The sequence below is a fragment of the Pogona vitticeps genome, chromosome 2, assembly GCF_051106095.1.
Source record: "Pogona vitticeps strain Pit_001003342236 chromosome 2, PviZW2.1, whole genome shotgun sequence".
NCBI lineage: Eukaryota > Metazoa > Chordata > Lepidosauria > Squamata > Agamidae > Pogona > Pogona vitticeps.
This window is the reverse complement of record NC_135784.1, coordinates 285,022,802-285,040,544: the sequence shown is the minus strand read 5'-3', so window position 1 is coordinate 285,040,544 and position 17,743 is coordinate 285,022,802. Positions and strand designations below refer to the sequence as shown.

Below are 17,743 nucleotides of genomic sequence, written 5' to 3'. Positions count from 1 at the left end.
TCCTGGTGAACACTATCACTTTTAAGCAGATAAAAAGATATATCCATTATGATAGAACTGTGCAAAATTGTTTCTTAGGCCAAAGAGAAGGTAGCTTCTTCCAGGCAGAAGATCCTGAGGTTGTAACTGCAATACATATGTACATATGCAGAAGTCTGTTCACCCCACCCCAGAATAAAGGAGCGGCCATTTTGTTTCTGGAACTAAGGAGTAACCTCACACCTCTTCCTCTGAGCTCTGAATGTCATTCTAATTGCAAGCCAGATGCAGCCAGAAAAAGCATACCAAAACCATCGCTTCAGATTCTACCCTCCCAACGCTTTATTGCCAACAAATGTATATTTAAAAATCACAGTTACAAAAAAATGTGTGTAATAAATACTTCACTTTAGGCTGTAATAAATTAAAAAAAATTATTAACAAGGAATGCACTTTGCCAGCCATAAGTGTGATCAGTTCTTGGAAGAAATAACGAAACAAAAACAAAACGGTATGGCCATAGTTCACAGTTAAGCAGCCACAACAAGCTGCCCCCGTACAGTTATTCCACAATGAGATCGCCCTCCCTCCCAAATCCAAGTGTTATTCACAGTTTGAGTCCTCCATTAGAACTGCCTGTTGCTCAGCTTTAAGTCCAACTCATCCCTTCCAACAAGCAGGAAGCCAAAGAAAGCTAGACTCCAAGAATTCCTGGTCCAACCATTAATCCAAAGGCCGTAGGCTTCATGTCTGGTCCCAGCCCAGCACACAAGATGAGATATAGGTTCGTACCAGTCCTTACTCATCCATCAACATACTATTTTTTCCCCCAACTACATCCACTGTAGATGTCAGTATATGTGAGTAAGAGGTCCTTTTGGTTTCAGAAGAATCCTTTAATTTAATTGCATCTTTGCAAAAGCATATTCAATGCATATTCCATTCGGTGCTTTAGCTCCAATGAACAGCCGGACATCAGAAGTGTCGTGAGGCGAAATGTTGTCGATAGCCTGTCTTCATTGATGTAAGTAAGCAGATATTCCTCATTTTGGTTGCAAATGATGATTTTTGTGTGATCATGGTAGAAATTCACCTGCCAAGGAATTAACAAGTGAGGCTTAGTGCATTTCATTTTAACTGCTCAAGCCCACACCCTTTTCACACACACGTCTTCTCAGCCCTTAAGAACTTCATGGATCATTCTCTCAGTCCCACCACCATCCCAGTGGGGATGCATGAAAGAACCTTCTCTGAGGCTTCTCCCAGGTTGTGAAATGCCCTCTCCCAGATGACAAGATGATCAGACTTTTTAGGCAGGCTTTTAACAGCTAACTGGGCCACAACGAATTTGAGTGTCATATATTATTCTATGTCTGTTCTAACATTCATTAATTCATTCAATTTTTATACTGCCCATCTGGCCTAAAGCAAAGCCATTCTGGGCAGTTTACAACATATAAAACCACACTGGTGTTTTAAAATAATTTTAACTAACTATTTTAATACTTCTGTATGTTTTATAGTCTTAACCCAATAATTGATTGTGCATGTCTTTTAATAATTTTTGAGCCACCACAGGTCCCGAGATTGGGAGAAAGGCAGCACAGATAATTAATAAAAATAATAAATATCTGTAGGGATTTGACAAGTGTTTAGCAACTTGTCATCTGCATGCCTCGCTTTGCTGGGTACAGGGCAGTGCAAACTAAATGGTTTTCTTACTGGCACATTTTCATTCCTGCTTCCTATTGTATACACATATTTCCTGACTAGGTAGAGAGACACACACACAGAAAATGGCTTGTAATTAATAAATTATACAGCCTAGCACAGGCAAAAGGTGTTAGTCATCCATTGCAGAATAGTATCTGCTAAAAGAGAAGGGATTAATTGTCTGGCTCTGTACATTCAAATATACACCCCCTAAATACACTTTTTGGAAGGATCATCAAGTCAAGAAAGTAAGATTTACTTCCACATACAAGATGTTTATATCCAAAACCTTCCATTACAGGAAGATATTACTGTCCATATTTTAGAAATGTGGAAACACCACAGAAGGCAAATAATAAAAAGGATTTTAAGTCTTCTGTCATATTGGAGCTCTGTGGAAACTTATGCTGACATATCCAATGGCATTTATTGAATCCTAGTGCGCACAGTGACTGGCTAATCCAACTCCAGTAGGAAGCCCATGTTAAGATTCCCCCTTTCTCTCATTCATTATACCTCATCTCAGAGGTTAGACCTTTCTTCCACTGTTCTTTTACAGTCATATTCTTTTGCATTTAGGCGAGACTGCTTCAGTTACAAAAAACAGTGAGTGTATATTTTAACAAGGTGCATGTACATTAGCTTCAGTTTTCTTTTCAAAGTCACCCCCAAACATTGGGAACATAATCTAATTTTGGGCAGCAAATTTTCCTACAGGTAGAAAGGATCTTGTGTTTGAGCAAACTGCATGTTTGTCCAATCTATTAAACCAGCAACTCAAAGCTTCTTGCATCCTAGAATGATACCCCACTGCCCTCCTACATCTTTGTTTCAGTGAATGAAAGAGAGAGAGAGCACCAAATTCTTCAAGTCCTGAAATTCCCAACCAACATAGTCTTTCAATTATCTTTTAACACCAATGACATTAGTTACTGAAGACCCTGTTACAGTAACTTCTTTAGCTGATTATTGCCCTATGCAGCTTAGTACATATCTGAAGATCCCCTACCCAAACATCGGTGTGTGTGTTACTTTGGAAAATAACCGAGCCTACCTGAAATGTACCATCATTGAAGAGCATCATTAATGCCTTGTCTGACTTTAACCACTGCAAGAGGTAAAGCCTCGGTCTGCGCACATCAGTGACACTGGGGAGGTCCCCTCCCTAAAGAAAGAAAAAGCATGTCTTAATCAGAACAAAGTTCACCTGAACAACCTTGATAAATAGGTTTTCCAAGCCTTTCACCCACACAACTTACATCCATGAGGTTCTCCTCCATGTAGTGAGAGAAGTACTTCAGAACAGTCACTTGGTTAATAAATTGTTCAGGAGCATCGGTAGCAGAGAAAACCGAACACTGACCCAGCTCTGCATAGTAATGGACTGTTCTGGAAAACAGAGAGCAAAAGGGTTTAAGGAGACAAAGAAAAGGGAAAACATCACATGGTGACTTGCTTCTACCCTGGGCAAGCTACTTACTTTTTGTCTGGAAGAAGGCTCATGTGTGCACCATTGTTGAAGAGAACACCCACAGTGTGGTCCGACAGCTGATATCCAAAGCCATATTTATTGGAGTAGTCCACCCATTTTGTGACCCACTGGAAAGAGGCTGCCAACTGTTCTTTGGGAATATGATCAGATGCTGGCATGTTCTCCAAACATCCACGCAACACTCTTGCAACTGTATCTGCCACATTTCCCATTGTACTATCTTCAAGACCTGTGAAAAGAAAGGGGGGGGGATGTTCATGGTCTGTGCTGCAAGAGATTTGACTAGTCTACCTCCTCAACTTAATTCCATTGGTCAATCACCCCAGATTACGCCACCTTAAAAAGTAACTTCACTGCTATAGTACTAGATCTAGAATTCTTTTGTAACTCTGAAAATTGTCACATGACTTTTCACCCCACTGTATTTTTAAGATTTTACCACAAATACACCCCTCATCAATGTGAAGCAGTAGTAGTAAAAGTTTGGCTTCTGGTTTTTTTTTAAGTTAAAAAAATATAGATTGCCCCACACCACCTGAAACAGTAGAGACTGCGGGTCATACTTACATTCACTGCTGCTACTACAGCTTCCCAGTGTCCCCCGAACAATCATGCGAATGGCATCAATCTGTCTGGTCTCTGTCAATACACCAGGTTTGGCTACAGTGGAGCTAGGAGGCTGGATTTCCTGAAAGAAAGGGAATGTTGCCATCAAAGCACAAGCCACAGTAGCTTTACACAACCCACAAAATGAATGCTACAGCTCTATTCTTGAAAATGATGGTGATGGCTCACTAGCAGAAATGGCAATTTTTACAGAAGGTGGGGTGCATATCTTTGTTCCCCCAAACATGTAAGGTCCTCATCACCACACACAAAGGCATTTAAGCCTCACAAATGGTGGAGAAGTTTTCATCTTAATCCCAACAGTCAATGTTGCCACTATACACATGTTATTCTGTATAGTGCCACAGTCAGTATCCAGCACCCATAAACAACTGCTGTTATTTGGAGGATTGCAAATACAGCCTAAATACACAGAAGTTTTCAATCCCAGGTTTACTCTATACCAATACCATTCTAAGAATGACCAGGAAGGCCTTAGCAGCTTCTCCGAGTATTATGCACTAGACATATGCTTGATCTCTGTTGATGAGTCAAGGAGTCAATAAAAGTACCCAGCTCATTGGGGGGGGGGGCAATGTGTAGCTTGCATAATTACATTATAAACTGCCCAGAGAGCGATTTAAGTGCTAAAAGGCAGCAGATAAGCCGCACACTTTAAAAACACAGAAATGCCACATATAGATGTCAAAGGCTACACTCACTGTACCTAAAAAGTTATACCAAAGCACTTCGCACAGGAGGATTTTCTGAGCCCTCAGTTTCAAGTTCTACTCAAGAGTAGAAATTATCCCATTCGGAAAACATGTAGCCTTTACATGCTTACCTCCTCCAGCCTGTGTTTCAGGGGAGGCTGGGTGATTGAAGTCTTCTTCAAGTCATGTCTCAGCTTATATATTTCTTCATCTTCTTTTGCAAAGCGATCTGGAGAAGATTAAAAACCAGTTACAGAAAAGGTAAGATTGTTTCTGAAGTAACTTGAGACATCCTGCAGTGAATTCCAATGGAATGTGGAATCTCTCTTCTCCATCGCTGTCACTGCTGCCAGCCACCTTTCTAGACTACAAACATAGCCATTAGCTATGCTTTTGAACTACATATCCCATAATTCCAAATTTTAGGAGCTTTATCTAACAGCCTAACTTACAGCCACCTTATGTTTACCTAAATCAATGGGAAGAAAAAGCCTCAACAGAAAGGCTCTGAGGCTGAGCTAGGCCTATTTCTGCCTAGTTTCCAATTCAGAAAAGAAATCTCCCGGCTACCACCTGGTCAGGAACAGACTCTTGTGCACAGCTAGTCCCAGTGAAGGCTCATAGCCTTCCATCTGAGGCCTCTTCTCCCAGGTCAGCACATGAAGGTGTCTGTAAGTTGGGAGTAAATCAGGCAGAACTCCCAGCATAGGGAATTGTGGAATATGTAGTCCAACAAATCCAAAGTCCCATCCCTACTGGCTGGGGAACTCCCAAGAGTTGCACTAATAAAAAATAAATAAACCAGCACCACAATCTTTCACTATTCAGTCCCCTCTATTGACATGTTCTCACATCAAAACATACAAGTATATGAAGACGTTATTCATAATGAGTTGATCATAAAGGAACTATAAAACAGTGGTCCCCAACCTTTTCTAAACCACAGACCAGTTGGGGGGGCAGGGTTCATGTGCGGGGGGGGCACCACCCTTGTGTGCAGGTGTGCAGGGCATGCTCACACACATGCACGGATGGGTGGGGCATGCTCACAGGTGGGTGAGGTGCACTCATGCACATGGGCAGGACACGGCACCCATGCATGCAGGTGGGCAGGCCGTGTGGGTGGGTCAGCGTGCATGGGGAGTGTGCATGCATGGGGGGCGGGAAATCTGCCTCCGCAGCCTGGTCCTGCCAAGGTCATGGCCCAGGCCGCAGACTGCTATAGCACACCAACCAATAATAAGCTGGCACAGTAGATTGACAGTGATGTTTGTGAACAGCTTTACATTAAAAAGCCTTGCTCTTTCTGCACCACCCATACCTAGCAGCAGTGCAGGAATTACAGTGTTTGCTACAGGCATATAGCTGGGAGGAAAGCCACAGCTCCTTCCTAAGATCTCGCTATAAATACATAGCTAAGTAAAAGCCAGTAGGGAACAGTCTCCAGGCTGACATAAAGAGACACCTACTGTCAATGTATCTTGCTTTTTCCTTCTTTCCCCCAAAGAGAGCTGCAGCTGCCTTTTTGAAGAAATTCTTTGCAGGGCTTGACAAGTTGAAGTCAGGAACTGTATGACAGCAACTGGCTGGAAGCCTGTCTGGCGTGAACCCCTGAGGAAACAAGAAGTAGACAAACCGGCTGTCAGTGTGGGCTGGAGGAGGCATTTAAAGCAAAGCCACACACACACCACACACAGGGATTGGCCAAAATGCTACCAACCAGTAAGAAGAAGTCATGCCGAACAATGTCATCTAAGCTGGGGCGGTCTTCGGGGTTTTTCGACAACATGCTTGCGATCAAGTGTTTTGCAGGAGGCAGCAGAGATGACGGCAAGGAGTATTTTGCTTCCCTTATACACCTGTAGGTCTCCTTCAGATTAGTGGTTTCAAACGGAGGCCTGCCCAGAAGCATTGTATACCTGTCAGAAACACAAGAGAGGTCCTTCATTATTTGAGCCTTCATGAGCAGCATGCAGCCTACAAAGTTCTCCTCCTCCTTCTGGCAAAAGATTAGCTGGATTTACAAGTTGCAGCAAAATAGGAAATCGGGATAGTGTATGGTCTCAGACCCACACAACTGCACAGAAACCAATCTGCTCATCTCCACTGGAGCAGATCCACTGAATCAATGGGATTTACATAAGTGTCAGGTTACCATTCAGTAACTGAGTCAGGGAGTTTCCCACTCAAGTGGAGATGAGGAAGTGGAATTAACTTTAGGCATCCAACTCGCTATCCAGAAGGTAACAAATGTATATGCCAAAGCTTAACTGAATTTGAATGTCTGCAGAGAGTAAACATATATTGAAAAAGAGCCTATAGCTCCTCCGAGACTTTTGTGTGCTGGCCTCAACTAAGAGACCTCAGATTTTTTGGGATCAAGGGATGAAATCTCTGTCTGAGATCTTAGGAAAAACATTAGTGGCTAGGCATCTCAGGATTGGCTGAACGGACCAGCCGCTTCATTCAGCCTAAAATGACTTCTTAGGTCTCCTTGTACAAATTTGGAAATTAAGTCTGGTATGATTTCCCCTTTTCACAGCAGTAGGATTCAACACCATACATCAGCTCTCCCACCTCAAACAATACTGCTCCTGCAAAATAAGTAATATCTGCGGTTCACGCAAATCACATGTGCAGAGGTACTAAGTGAATCTGTGTTTTACACACACACCTCAGGCACAGAGCAGAAAAAATTTTTCTCATGTTTTCTGACACTGGGCTTGAAGTCTATCCCAGTGCTCTTAATAAAGACTTACATGACACAGCCCAAGGCCCATATGTCCGATTCACAGCCATGCCCTTGTTTGTTGAGAACTTCTGGAGAAAGGTAATTTGGTGTACCACAGATTGTTCTGAAAGAATAAGATAAAATGCATAAATAAGATGGTTAATAGACAATTCCACTAGTTCAATACAAAGCTCATTTTCAATTATATTTGACATCTGCTTTTTGTAAAATAAAAGGCTTTCTAGTTGTGGTCTGGCCAAAATATTGTAACTTTTATAAGCATACTGGAAAAGTTCCTCACTACTCCATTCCTACTGCAATACATAAACCACACCAAGATAGTGTGAGAGAGCATCATAACTCTTCAAAGAAAAGCCAGGCACCTAGACTGCAGGTTTACTATTATTGCAGAAATCTGCTATAAACTATTATTGCAAAAGGTTACGCCAGCTCACTGATGACATGTTATCTGCAAAACCTTTCTCCAAATATGTTGTGCATGTGCATGCCTAGAAACAGTGGGAACAATTCATGGACAGGACCAAACCTGGCACAAATTGACTGGTTAAGTCATGGATGCAAATGATACCATCCATCAGCTGTTGCTGGACTGCAGTTCCCATCATCCTTCACAACTTGTTATGCATTTTCCATTATGGGAAATGTAGCCTATTAAATTCTGGACAGTCACACATCCACCACTGCAGTCCATAAACAAGGCTGCTCTGCTGCCAGGGAAGATGTCACCATTATAAGGGCAGTATCCCTACCACACAAAGTATAACTAGGAATTCAGATCCTGCCAATGGCCTTGAAGCCAAGCGACAGCAAAAAGCAAGGGTCAAGTCACTGCCCTTCCCCTCAGCCTCTTACCTTCTCCTGTGTTCTAAAGGTTCGAGCTTGGCTGCCAAGCCAAAATCTCCCACTTTCAGCTCCATGGAATCGTTAATGAAAAAATTACCTGCAGAAACAAGCAGAGAAAATCCGACTAAGTCCAAGTTAATGCCATGACGAAGCAGGCAAGCGCTGACTTGTGCCTACAGGAAACCAACACATCGCTAGCTTTTTCTTCTTCCCTTTTTTACCTCTTAATGAACGAATACTTAATGCTCTTACTGAAATATTCCTGGATTCCATTTCAAGATAAGCTGACCTTATGACTTAATCCCCTATGAGCGGAGTTTTCACATGGGCCTACGATCTGTGAGACAAGTGTTGCTCTTTCAATGCCCAACAAGGAGACAAGCAACAGAGAAGACCTCAACTTACCTAGCTTCAGATCTCTGTGCAGGATTTCTTGCTCGTGAAGGTATTTAAGTCCTGACACAATCTGCCTGAGGTAGTATCGTACTTCTGGGGCCGTCAGCACCTTCCTTGCTTTCAAGATGTGAGCCATTGACTGAATGGGAAAAGAAAGGGGGGTGGAGAAGAGGAGAGAAACCAAACAAGGTCATTTGGCTGAAGTTACACCCAAGATTTAGCATATATTTTTAAAAGCTGATGTGAATGCAAGAAAAAAGGGACTCCCAGGAGAAATGGTGGAAGGTACCTTTTACAAATTAAATATTTTACATTAGCTGCCGGTGCCGTGAAAGGGAATACTGGATTTCTCCCAACTGATGCTCACCCTTCGGCTGCAGTATTCGAGGAGAATGTAAATGTTCTCTTTGTCCTCAAAGTAGTGGTAGAACTGTACGATGTGCCTGTGATTGAGCATCCGGTGCAACTCGATCTCTTTATCAATCTGAATTTTAAAAAAAAAAGGCGGGGGGAAAGGAAAGGCCAAGAAGCATTATTGGCATCTGCTCCTGCACAGTGTGGGAAGCCAGGGCTTACACATGAGCAAGCCACTGGGGGAGGAAGAGGGAAGGGCTTTCTGTGCACCCAGAGAAATTCCTGAAAGGTTCATCACCCGAGCAGAAACACACAGATACACACCTTTTCTCTTTGATGAGGTTTGGAGACTCGGCTGTGAGGAATGATCTTTGCAGCATAGACTTTGTTCGTGGTCAGATCAGTCATCTCATAACACTTTGCAAAGCCACCCTGACGGGAACAATGCAGAGAAAGCATTTGAGACCTGACAGCTCAGGAGATTTCTTCTCTGCCCTACCACCCCCTCCTTCTCTCAGGATCCAGTCAGCAAGGAAAAATCACAGCCCAAGAATGTAATAATGAGTTCAAAATGCTGGGAGAGAAATGGGGACAGTTTCACTCAGCAGACAAAGAACCAAGTGCCGTCTTCACTTCAGACCCACTGACCGTGCATACCAGACAGCTCAACTGACCACCCCAGTACATACCATAGAAAATCACAAAGCCTCTGTTTCCACCAGTTAAGTGAAAATCTGGCTACACAGATACTACAAAGCAACAAATCACCTTTTAAAATCTGAGACAGACTGTTTTTCTTTCCAGACCCTTATTCTTTCTTGATAGTCACTGCACTACATGCAATGAGAGGGGTCTCCCCCTCCCCCACAGTATGTGACCGCAGCCAGTGGGGGGGGGGCAGGGAGGTATGCCAACAACACACCTCCATCCATCATCCATAATCATATACACTGCTTTCTCTCACCCTACATGGAAGCAGCTTGCTGTGTAGGAGTTTTCCCGTTTCGTGGGGTTAGTCACCCTTTCCAGCAAGGTGCCTGAAGAATGCAGGCGCCTTCCAACAACCTACTTTGGCTGGAGTCTCACGTCAAGCCATCATCCGCAGAAGAGAGATAAATATTTGGGTGGGGTGGGGTGGGAAGAGCAGTTGTGACTGTTTCATATTTAACTGAGACCTGCGGCTCAATTTCTGGCATAATGCATGTAACTAACCTCCCAATACAAGGCTATGTATTATTATTATTATAAAATGATGAAATTAAAAAAACGAGTAGACAAGAGAAAGGAGGCAGGTTCACAACACAAGAGGGGGAAAGATTATGAGATGGAAAAGAACTGCGATTGGATGGAGAAGCTTTAGAGGCAGCGTGGAGCCAGGGGCGAGGGTGCGAAGCTGCGCGTCAGAGCGCGTTTATGGACAAGAAATGGCCAAAAAAACCAAAAAAGGAAGAAAAGGAAAGGAAAGAAAAAAGGGCGACGAATCAGGGAGACAGATTTGGGGCGGCGAGTGGTGGTGATGGTCGGGCAGAACAATGGGGAACCGCGGGCTGCCATCGCACCGCCCTCCAGCTTGCAACCAGCTCCGTGTTTTCAAGCCACCACTCCGAGCAGATCGATGTTGCACGAATCCCGGGCACAGCTCCGCTGCAGCCGCCTCCGTGTATTTACCTTTCCCAGCACTTTGCCGCGGCAGTATCGCCTTCCCGTGGTGGGGTCGGTGATAATCCGCGAGATCTCGGTGGTCGAGTGCGGATGATGATGGTGATGCTGCTCCGACAGCACCACCACCTCCGCCGCCGTCGCCGCCTTCTTTCGCCTCGACTCCCCGCTGCAGGCTTTGCCCAGCCCCTGCTCGCCCATCTTGCTGCTACTACTGCTGCTGGTGCTGGTGGTGGTGGTGGTGGTGCTGCTACCGCCAGATCCAGCTCCAGTGGTGCCCGGCTGATAAGCGATATTCCTCAATAAATCCATAGCCTCGTCGGCCAGCTTCTCCTACTGCTGCTGCCGCCGCCCCACGACCTCCCCAGCCCCGCACCTCCCGCCCGGCGCCGTTGCTCTAATCCTCCGCTGTGCGAGAGAAGAGGCGGCGCGACGCCTTTTATAGATTGCCGCCGGAGACACCGCCCCCTGGACCGGTGACGTCACAAAGCGCGGCCCTCCGGCCCTTCCCCGCCAAGGCGAAGTTCCAGGGGTCGTCGGAAGCGGCTTGCCGGGGAGTCGGCGGAGCTGTTGTGTGTGCGTCCTTTGCCCCGGAGGCTTCGACACCGAACGCCTTGGGCTAAAAGGAAATCAGAGCGTGGTTATAACAAACCTCCCTTCTTCCAGCCCGATTCTTATCCAGCGATCCCTGGCAAATAAGCCGCGCCGAACCTTGTGGGTCTCTTGCTCCCGAGGAAGCCCTTCTCGGGTTCCCCTCCTCCTGGGATGGATGGGCGCTTTCCTTTTGACAAGCCGCAGACTGCGACCTAGCGGATAGTCCGGGCTGTTTTCATTGCAACCCGATTAACAATTAGAACAGAGTCTGAGAAAATTACAGGGTTGGAAGACACCTCCCAGAATCAGCCAGCCGGTAGAGCCTGAAAAGTAACTTTTCTAAGCACCGAAAGTGCTGCTGCCGCTGGGAGGAGGAAGAGGGGCGTCCTAAACCCATTGTAGCCCTTTAATGTGCCTTGTCTTTTGAAACCCAGCTGAGCCAAGGGTCATGCTGGCCATCTCCAGAGCAGAGGGATGTCCTGTGTTTGTGTTATGTGTTTTGGGGACTACAGTTCCCAGATTCCATGGTAGTAGCCCTGTTGGCTAGGGGATTCTGGGAGCCGTGGTCCAAGGGGGAAAAAAAGTTTTCCCCTCACCTCAGCTGCAGTAGTCCTGAAATAGGTGGGGAAATTCTTCGGGCCTGCCAGCTCTTTAGGACTAGGGTCGCCACAATCCTTTAGCACTGGCCATGCTAGCAGATAGTTCTGTGAGCGGAAGGAGAAAACATCTGGAGGTGCAAAAGGTAGCTTTAGCCTTCTTTAACGAGACACCGACAAAAGCCCTTTTACTGCCACCTACCGACACTTGTCGTCAAAGAAAAGATTTGGAGAGAAAAAGAAAAGAGAGTGAGAAAGGGGAAAGAGAGGAAAAAGAAGACGAGGGACTAATTGTAAACGACTTACTAAATTCAGTGGTGTAGGTATCTGGCTGCAGGCCCAGAGGTTGGGAGTTTGGTTCCCCACTGTGCCTCCTGTGAGTAAGGCCAGCCTGTGTGGCATTGGGCAAGCTGTACTGTCCCGGGGCACTCCCGGAAGAAGGGAATGGTAAACCCCTTCTCAGTATTCTCTACCTAGAAACCCCCCCCCAAAAGGGTCACCATGCAAAATTGGTTCAACAACACATGATTATTAAATTACAAGACCTCAAAAAAAGAGAGACTCTAATATGCCTAAGACTGAAAAGTTAGTTATTCTAACACTAAAACAAACTTATCAAAGGTGGTGATAAAAAGAAGGTGGCAGGAATTGGGGGGGGGGGGAGGAATCAAATCCTAATGGTTTTGTAGAAGAGGGAATTTCAGCAGATGTTGTTTACTGAAGTTTTCTCTTGCACACAAATCCATCAGAGAAGTACAGGAGCCCTGTCTGCTTTTTCATGTGGCCACCCTCACTTTGCTGGCTCAAACAATTTGTTCCATAGCAAATAATACAACAGCTAATGTATAGCTTGGTCATAGTGAGGAAAAGAGGCCCAATGTTGTTGTAGCTACGGATGACATTTCAAGGGGGAAGGGACTGCCCTTTTGCCCCTCTGCTCTGCAAAATCCATGCAGCTTTATGCTGTCTAGGAATCCCTCCTTCCAGCTACTTACAAAAGTCAAGCCTCTTATCCATACTGTGACTTTGTCAGCTCTCTCCTAAACAAGTCAGGACCTGCACATTCATCTTTCCTTGACACACCATAACCTACTCCCTGAGAAAAGTCTGCCATGTGTCTCTGCCAGTCTTGTGTAGCTGCCAAGACTTCCTGCTGCCTCCTATCCCCTTATTAGTGGCACCAGGTGGCTGCATGTAAGCACACTTTTGATTTCCCATAATGCATTCTGCCCTAGCATCAGTCTGGGGCATTGTGGGAAACTGGGCAGGTAACTGAGCTCAGCTCTTCAAGTACTATTCAGAGGACTGTTGCTACAATGGTAGAAGCCCAGCAGAGACCAGTGATGGATAAAGAGGGAAGGTACCAGAGGATGTTTTGTACAGGACTCCTTTGAACCTGGAACCAGCTTTGTCCCTGACTTCCCAACTGTGTCTTTTAGAGGCTTGTAAGGCTTTTGGTCATGTAAGGACAGGAACAAACTCAAACAGATATTTTCTCAGCGTTCTGAACATTTTATACGCATCGATTTTATGGGATATCAGGCCACATTGCTAACGGCTTTCAAGACATAGACATGAGGGGGTTGAACAGATCTGTCTCTCTCTCACACACACACAGACACACAGACACACACACACAATCAATTGCTACAGGTACTCTCACTTTTTACAGAACAATGTTTTCAACACAAGTTTTTCTGTGATATTTAGAGCAGTTCTAAAGCCTTGTGATGTTCATGGCCTGTAGTGCCTTTGGATTCACTGATCTGGAAGTCAAGAGTTTCTGCCTTTGTATGAATGAATGTGAAGGAAAACTCTGAAGACAATTTATTGCAGCTAGTCCAAACTAGAGTACATCCATTGCCTCACTGAGATTAACATTAGAGTTGATCTCCCATTTGACAAATGATTCAGCGGGTCTGCACATTTATAGAACTGCTGTTTTTCACAAGAAGCATTTCTTCCTTAAACCCCAGTGAGAGGAAATAATCGTCACTTGCCACAAAACCGTGATACTTTGCTGTGGCCAGTGGTCACTTTCAATCCCCACACTACGGCAGAATGGGCTTCATTCAGTATGTCTCATCAGCTGATGGAGCCTTCTGCCCCTACAGAAAAGAGTAGAAGGCTTGTTTTCCTGATTTCCATCTTTCTTCTGCAGTCTTCTCAGCTGCACCATCTAAATCTGCCGCAAGAAAGCTCGGAGACTTTTCGCAACAAGGTAGGAGAGCGCTGGAGAAGAATTTGGAAAATTCATCTTCTGTCCTTTTGTCTCCACTGGATCAAAGGATTTTCTGCCAGCAAAGGGACATGATTAGATACAACCCAACGGGTGTGGAACAACAATTTGTGCTGTTGTGCAGAAAGGAATTAGTGGCAACCGCCCTGATGTCCGCCTGTAATTTTGTAGCACTGGAATGGATCCCAAAGAATTGACCTGTTGCCTCCCTCTTGTGCTTGAGGGCTTCTTACAGGTCTTAGTTTGGCCACTGAAGAGCCCAAAATGCTAGAATAGATAGAGATTTGGTCTGATCCTGCTGAGCTCTTCCTAGGAGATACATGCACAGATGCGCGGTGCTCTTGCTTTCTCAGTATACCTGTTCTACTGTTGCTTGTTCTTCTTCCTGGCGGAAGGCTCTCCCTTCCTAACCCTCTTAATGAGAAGGACATCAATGGCTAAGACTGAGATGATCCGTGAGGAGTGAAGGGTTAAGCCAGGCCAAGCAGCCCAATTTGTGGTTTGCTAACATAATCTCTGCAGGCCAGATTCGCCAGCAATCCTGTTTGTGTACTGAAGGTGCCCTTTACAACTGTGAGGAAGGACAACAGCTGCAACACCAAAGAATAAATCTCTGGGATTAATATCCCAGGTGCAGAGTGAGTGAGTGAGAGAGGGAGGATGCCCTTGTTCTGCTCCCTCATTTGCTCTCCATATGGCTTCTAACAAATAGTCCAAGTGGTGAACACACGCTAGGCTTAAGAGGCCCAAATTAACGAGCTTGAGAAATATTGATTGTGATTTAGGCTACAGAGAGGAGCAGCTACCAGCACAGCATCACTCTGTTTTGGAGTAATCATGCCAAGGTCATTCAAGGACAAACTCAGCTTGGCAATATGTTAAACTAGCCATCACCTCTCGCTCTCCCTTTCCCTCCCTCCCTCCCTCTCTTTTAAATCAAGAGAGTCACGGAGCATGACAACAAGGGGGCATTGTACTCAGGCAATATTTCTCCTCAAAGTCTTTAAAATAAATCAGATTTTCCTTGTAGCAGGAAAAGGCAGCTGTTTTTTGAACAGGCCACATGCAATAAAAGATGCTTTCCTTTCCTTTTCTTGGTTAGTTAAAGCAAACAGCAAGTCACATTTATTTTGTTAAAGCTTCTTTGTCAAATTGTGGTGGCTGGATAGTTCAGTGGTTTAGATATCTGGTTGCAGAGCTAGAGGTCCAGAGTTCGATTCCCCACTGGGCCTCTTGGGAATAGAGCCAGCCTGTGTGGCCTGGGACAAGCTGCACAGTCCCAGGATGCTCCCAGAAGATGAGAATGGTAAATCACTTCTGAGTACTCTCTCCTTTTTGTTGTTTAGTCATTTAGTCGTGTCCGACTCTTCATGACCCCATGGACCAGAGCACGCCAGGCCCTCCTGTCTTCCACTGCTCCCAGAGTTGGGTGAAATTCATATTGGTTGCTTCGATGACACTGTCCAGCCATCTTGTCCTCTGTCGTCCCCTTCTCATCTTGCCTTCACACTTTCCCAACATCAGGGTCTTTTCCAGGGAGTCTTCTCTTCTCATGAGATGTATTGGAGCCTCAGTATCAGGATCTGTCCTTCCAACAGAGCGAACAGAAACAAAAGACTCTCTCCTTAAAAAACCCTAAAAAGAGATGTCATAAGTCAGAATTTGCTTGGTGGCACGTCATTCTTCCTCTGCTTCATCATCCTCACCTTTTTACTGCTACTACTTCTACTTCAAATTAGCCATCTCAAGAGAGCCCCGGATGTCCAGAGCCTCCCTCCACCTCCACATAGTGAGATTTGTTTGGCACTGACGTTGATGACATTTTGGCACCAGGTCAAAACCTTCCTGTTCCAGAAGATTTTTAATTGAAATAAAATCAACTGTGGGTCCTGATGGCAATTTTAAGAGTAATGTATTTTTAATTGTATTTTAATTGTTTTATTTTTTTAATTGTATTTAAATTGTTGTAAGCTGCCCAAAGATCTTTGGATAATGTGGGCAGCATATAAGTTAAATTTATAAATAAATAGTGAGTGAAATGACATCAGATTGGGAGGGAGACAAGTTCTGTCCCAACCCCCTTTGTTCCCCATCTTTTTATGTGGTGGTCTTGACAGATCGCGTGGACTCAGCCACCTGACTGGGGAGGCTTTAGCCAATCAACAGCCTTTGCGCTCAAAGCTCTAGCTGTTGCTAGGTCGGTTACCTGCTGTAGATCAGGCATGAGGCTCAAGCTCTTTTCTCCCCTTTTAAAAAAGCACAATGAAGTTATAAAAGAAACCAGGAGCGACCTCTGGTGGTGCATGGAATTAGTACATGTGCTGGTGAGAGAAGCAGCTGCATGAGAAACTCATCTATATCATCTACCTGAACCACCAAAGGCAATAGGCCAAATTACCAACTGTGGCATGCTAATTGCTACTTCTTTGCTGGCAATCTTGTTAGGATCTACAGGTTCCAAAAACGAAAACTGAACCTTGCCCTTGTTTTTCAGCTCTTTGACCTGAATGGGTTGATGAGATACTCTTAAAGGTTTTCTTTTTAAATCTTTTGTCCAAAAAAAAGTGTGTGTGTGTGTGGGGAAGCTGAACATACTTCTGAATTATGTAAACTTTTGTTATTAAGAAGTTACTTAAGTTGGATGGGGGCTATCACCTGCTTTGAGTACTTGCTTGGCATCCACAGTTGCTTTCAGCCCTGGTTGAGTTGTTGCCTAATGATGCGACACCCACACATATGTTGTGTGCATACTTGGTGCACCAAGGTAAGGAACAGTAGCAGTCAGTTCTTGGGAACAAACAGCAAGGATGGATGATGTAAGGATAAAGGTCATGGGATCTTTAAAGAGCTGCTCTTCAGATGAAATGCATCAGGTTTTCAAGCTGAGACAAGAAAATAAATCACATCCTTAGCCATAAATACAGACATCCCACTTAAAATATTCTTCTAATTCCCTGGCATGATTTTAGCTATCCCTTTCCTTATAGATATATATAACAACTACTGACTGTGACTGAACTAGAAAGATAAGAGGCAGATCCTAGGGAAAATCCAACAAGAATAATTATTGGGAATATCTCCTCACTACCTATTCCTTGGAAATCATTAGTTATTTGTCAATACTGAACAGCTATCCGAGATATAAGAAGGTAGTATGTATGGCCAGTTTGGGGAAATTCTGTGGTTTTCAGAAGCACAAACAATGTGCTTTAAAAAGCACAGGAGATGGAAGGAAGGAATCACTGAACTGATAATTAGCTAGTCAAATCAGTCTTGATCAGGTACATTCCTGCTAGACTGTAAGGATATAGTGCAATAGAGAGTCACAGTCCTTTACCTAGATCAATGAGAGCATCTCTCTCCCCAACCATTCCTGTAAATGAATGTTCTAATCAAAGATTGGGCATAATTTGTAATTGCATTGGAAAGCATTTTTGCCCATGTCCTTGGTTACATTTGATGGGGTGATCTATATAAGATACGGGGGTCAGTTTCTCGAACATACAGCAATGCACAGAGAATGCATGCTGATTGTCAAGAAACCAAACTGGAACCTGGTGCTCCAACATAATGGTTTTCCAGTTAGGATCCCCTTCTTAGCTGCCCTAGCAACCCTTGCTTATTCTGGGATGAGAGAACCCAGGCAAACTCCAATGTGGGAGTCAACTGGAACTGTTGTATTAACACAAAAAGGAACCCCCAAGGTAGACCTTTGCAAGTCTAAATGTCTTCCTTAACAAAAAATACCACTGCCACTGCTTCTACGTTTATAAATCATGAAAAATCAGTAGTTTGATTGAGGCAAAG

The 17,743-nt window shown here is 44.5% G+C and overlaps 1 protein-coding gene across 1 annotated transcript; it reads right to left on the bottom strand.

Moving 5' to 3' along the window:
* Positions 1-297: 297 nt before the first annotated feature.
* On the bottom strand, positions 298-10,902 carry PLK2 (polo like kinase 2). The gene is made up of 14 exons (XM_020811111.3): positions 10,517-10,902; positions 9,173-9,280; positions 8,862-8,978; positions 8,504-8,633; positions 8,108-8,195; positions 7,263-7,358; positions 6,224-6,422; positions 5,973-6,114; positions 4,635-4,732; positions 3,752-3,872; positions 3,173-3,413; positions 2,952-3,081; positions 2,747-2,857; positions 298-1,072 (listed from the first exon to the last, which is right to left on the bottom strand). Exons 1-14 carry the CDS (start codon positions 10,817-10,819, stop codon positions 881-883), a joined length of 2,076 nt encoding a protein of 691 aa, XP_020666770.3. The 5' UTR covers positions 10,820-10,902; the 3' UTR covers positions 298-880.
* Between the last annotated feature and the right edge of the window lie 6,841 nt (positions 10,903-17,743).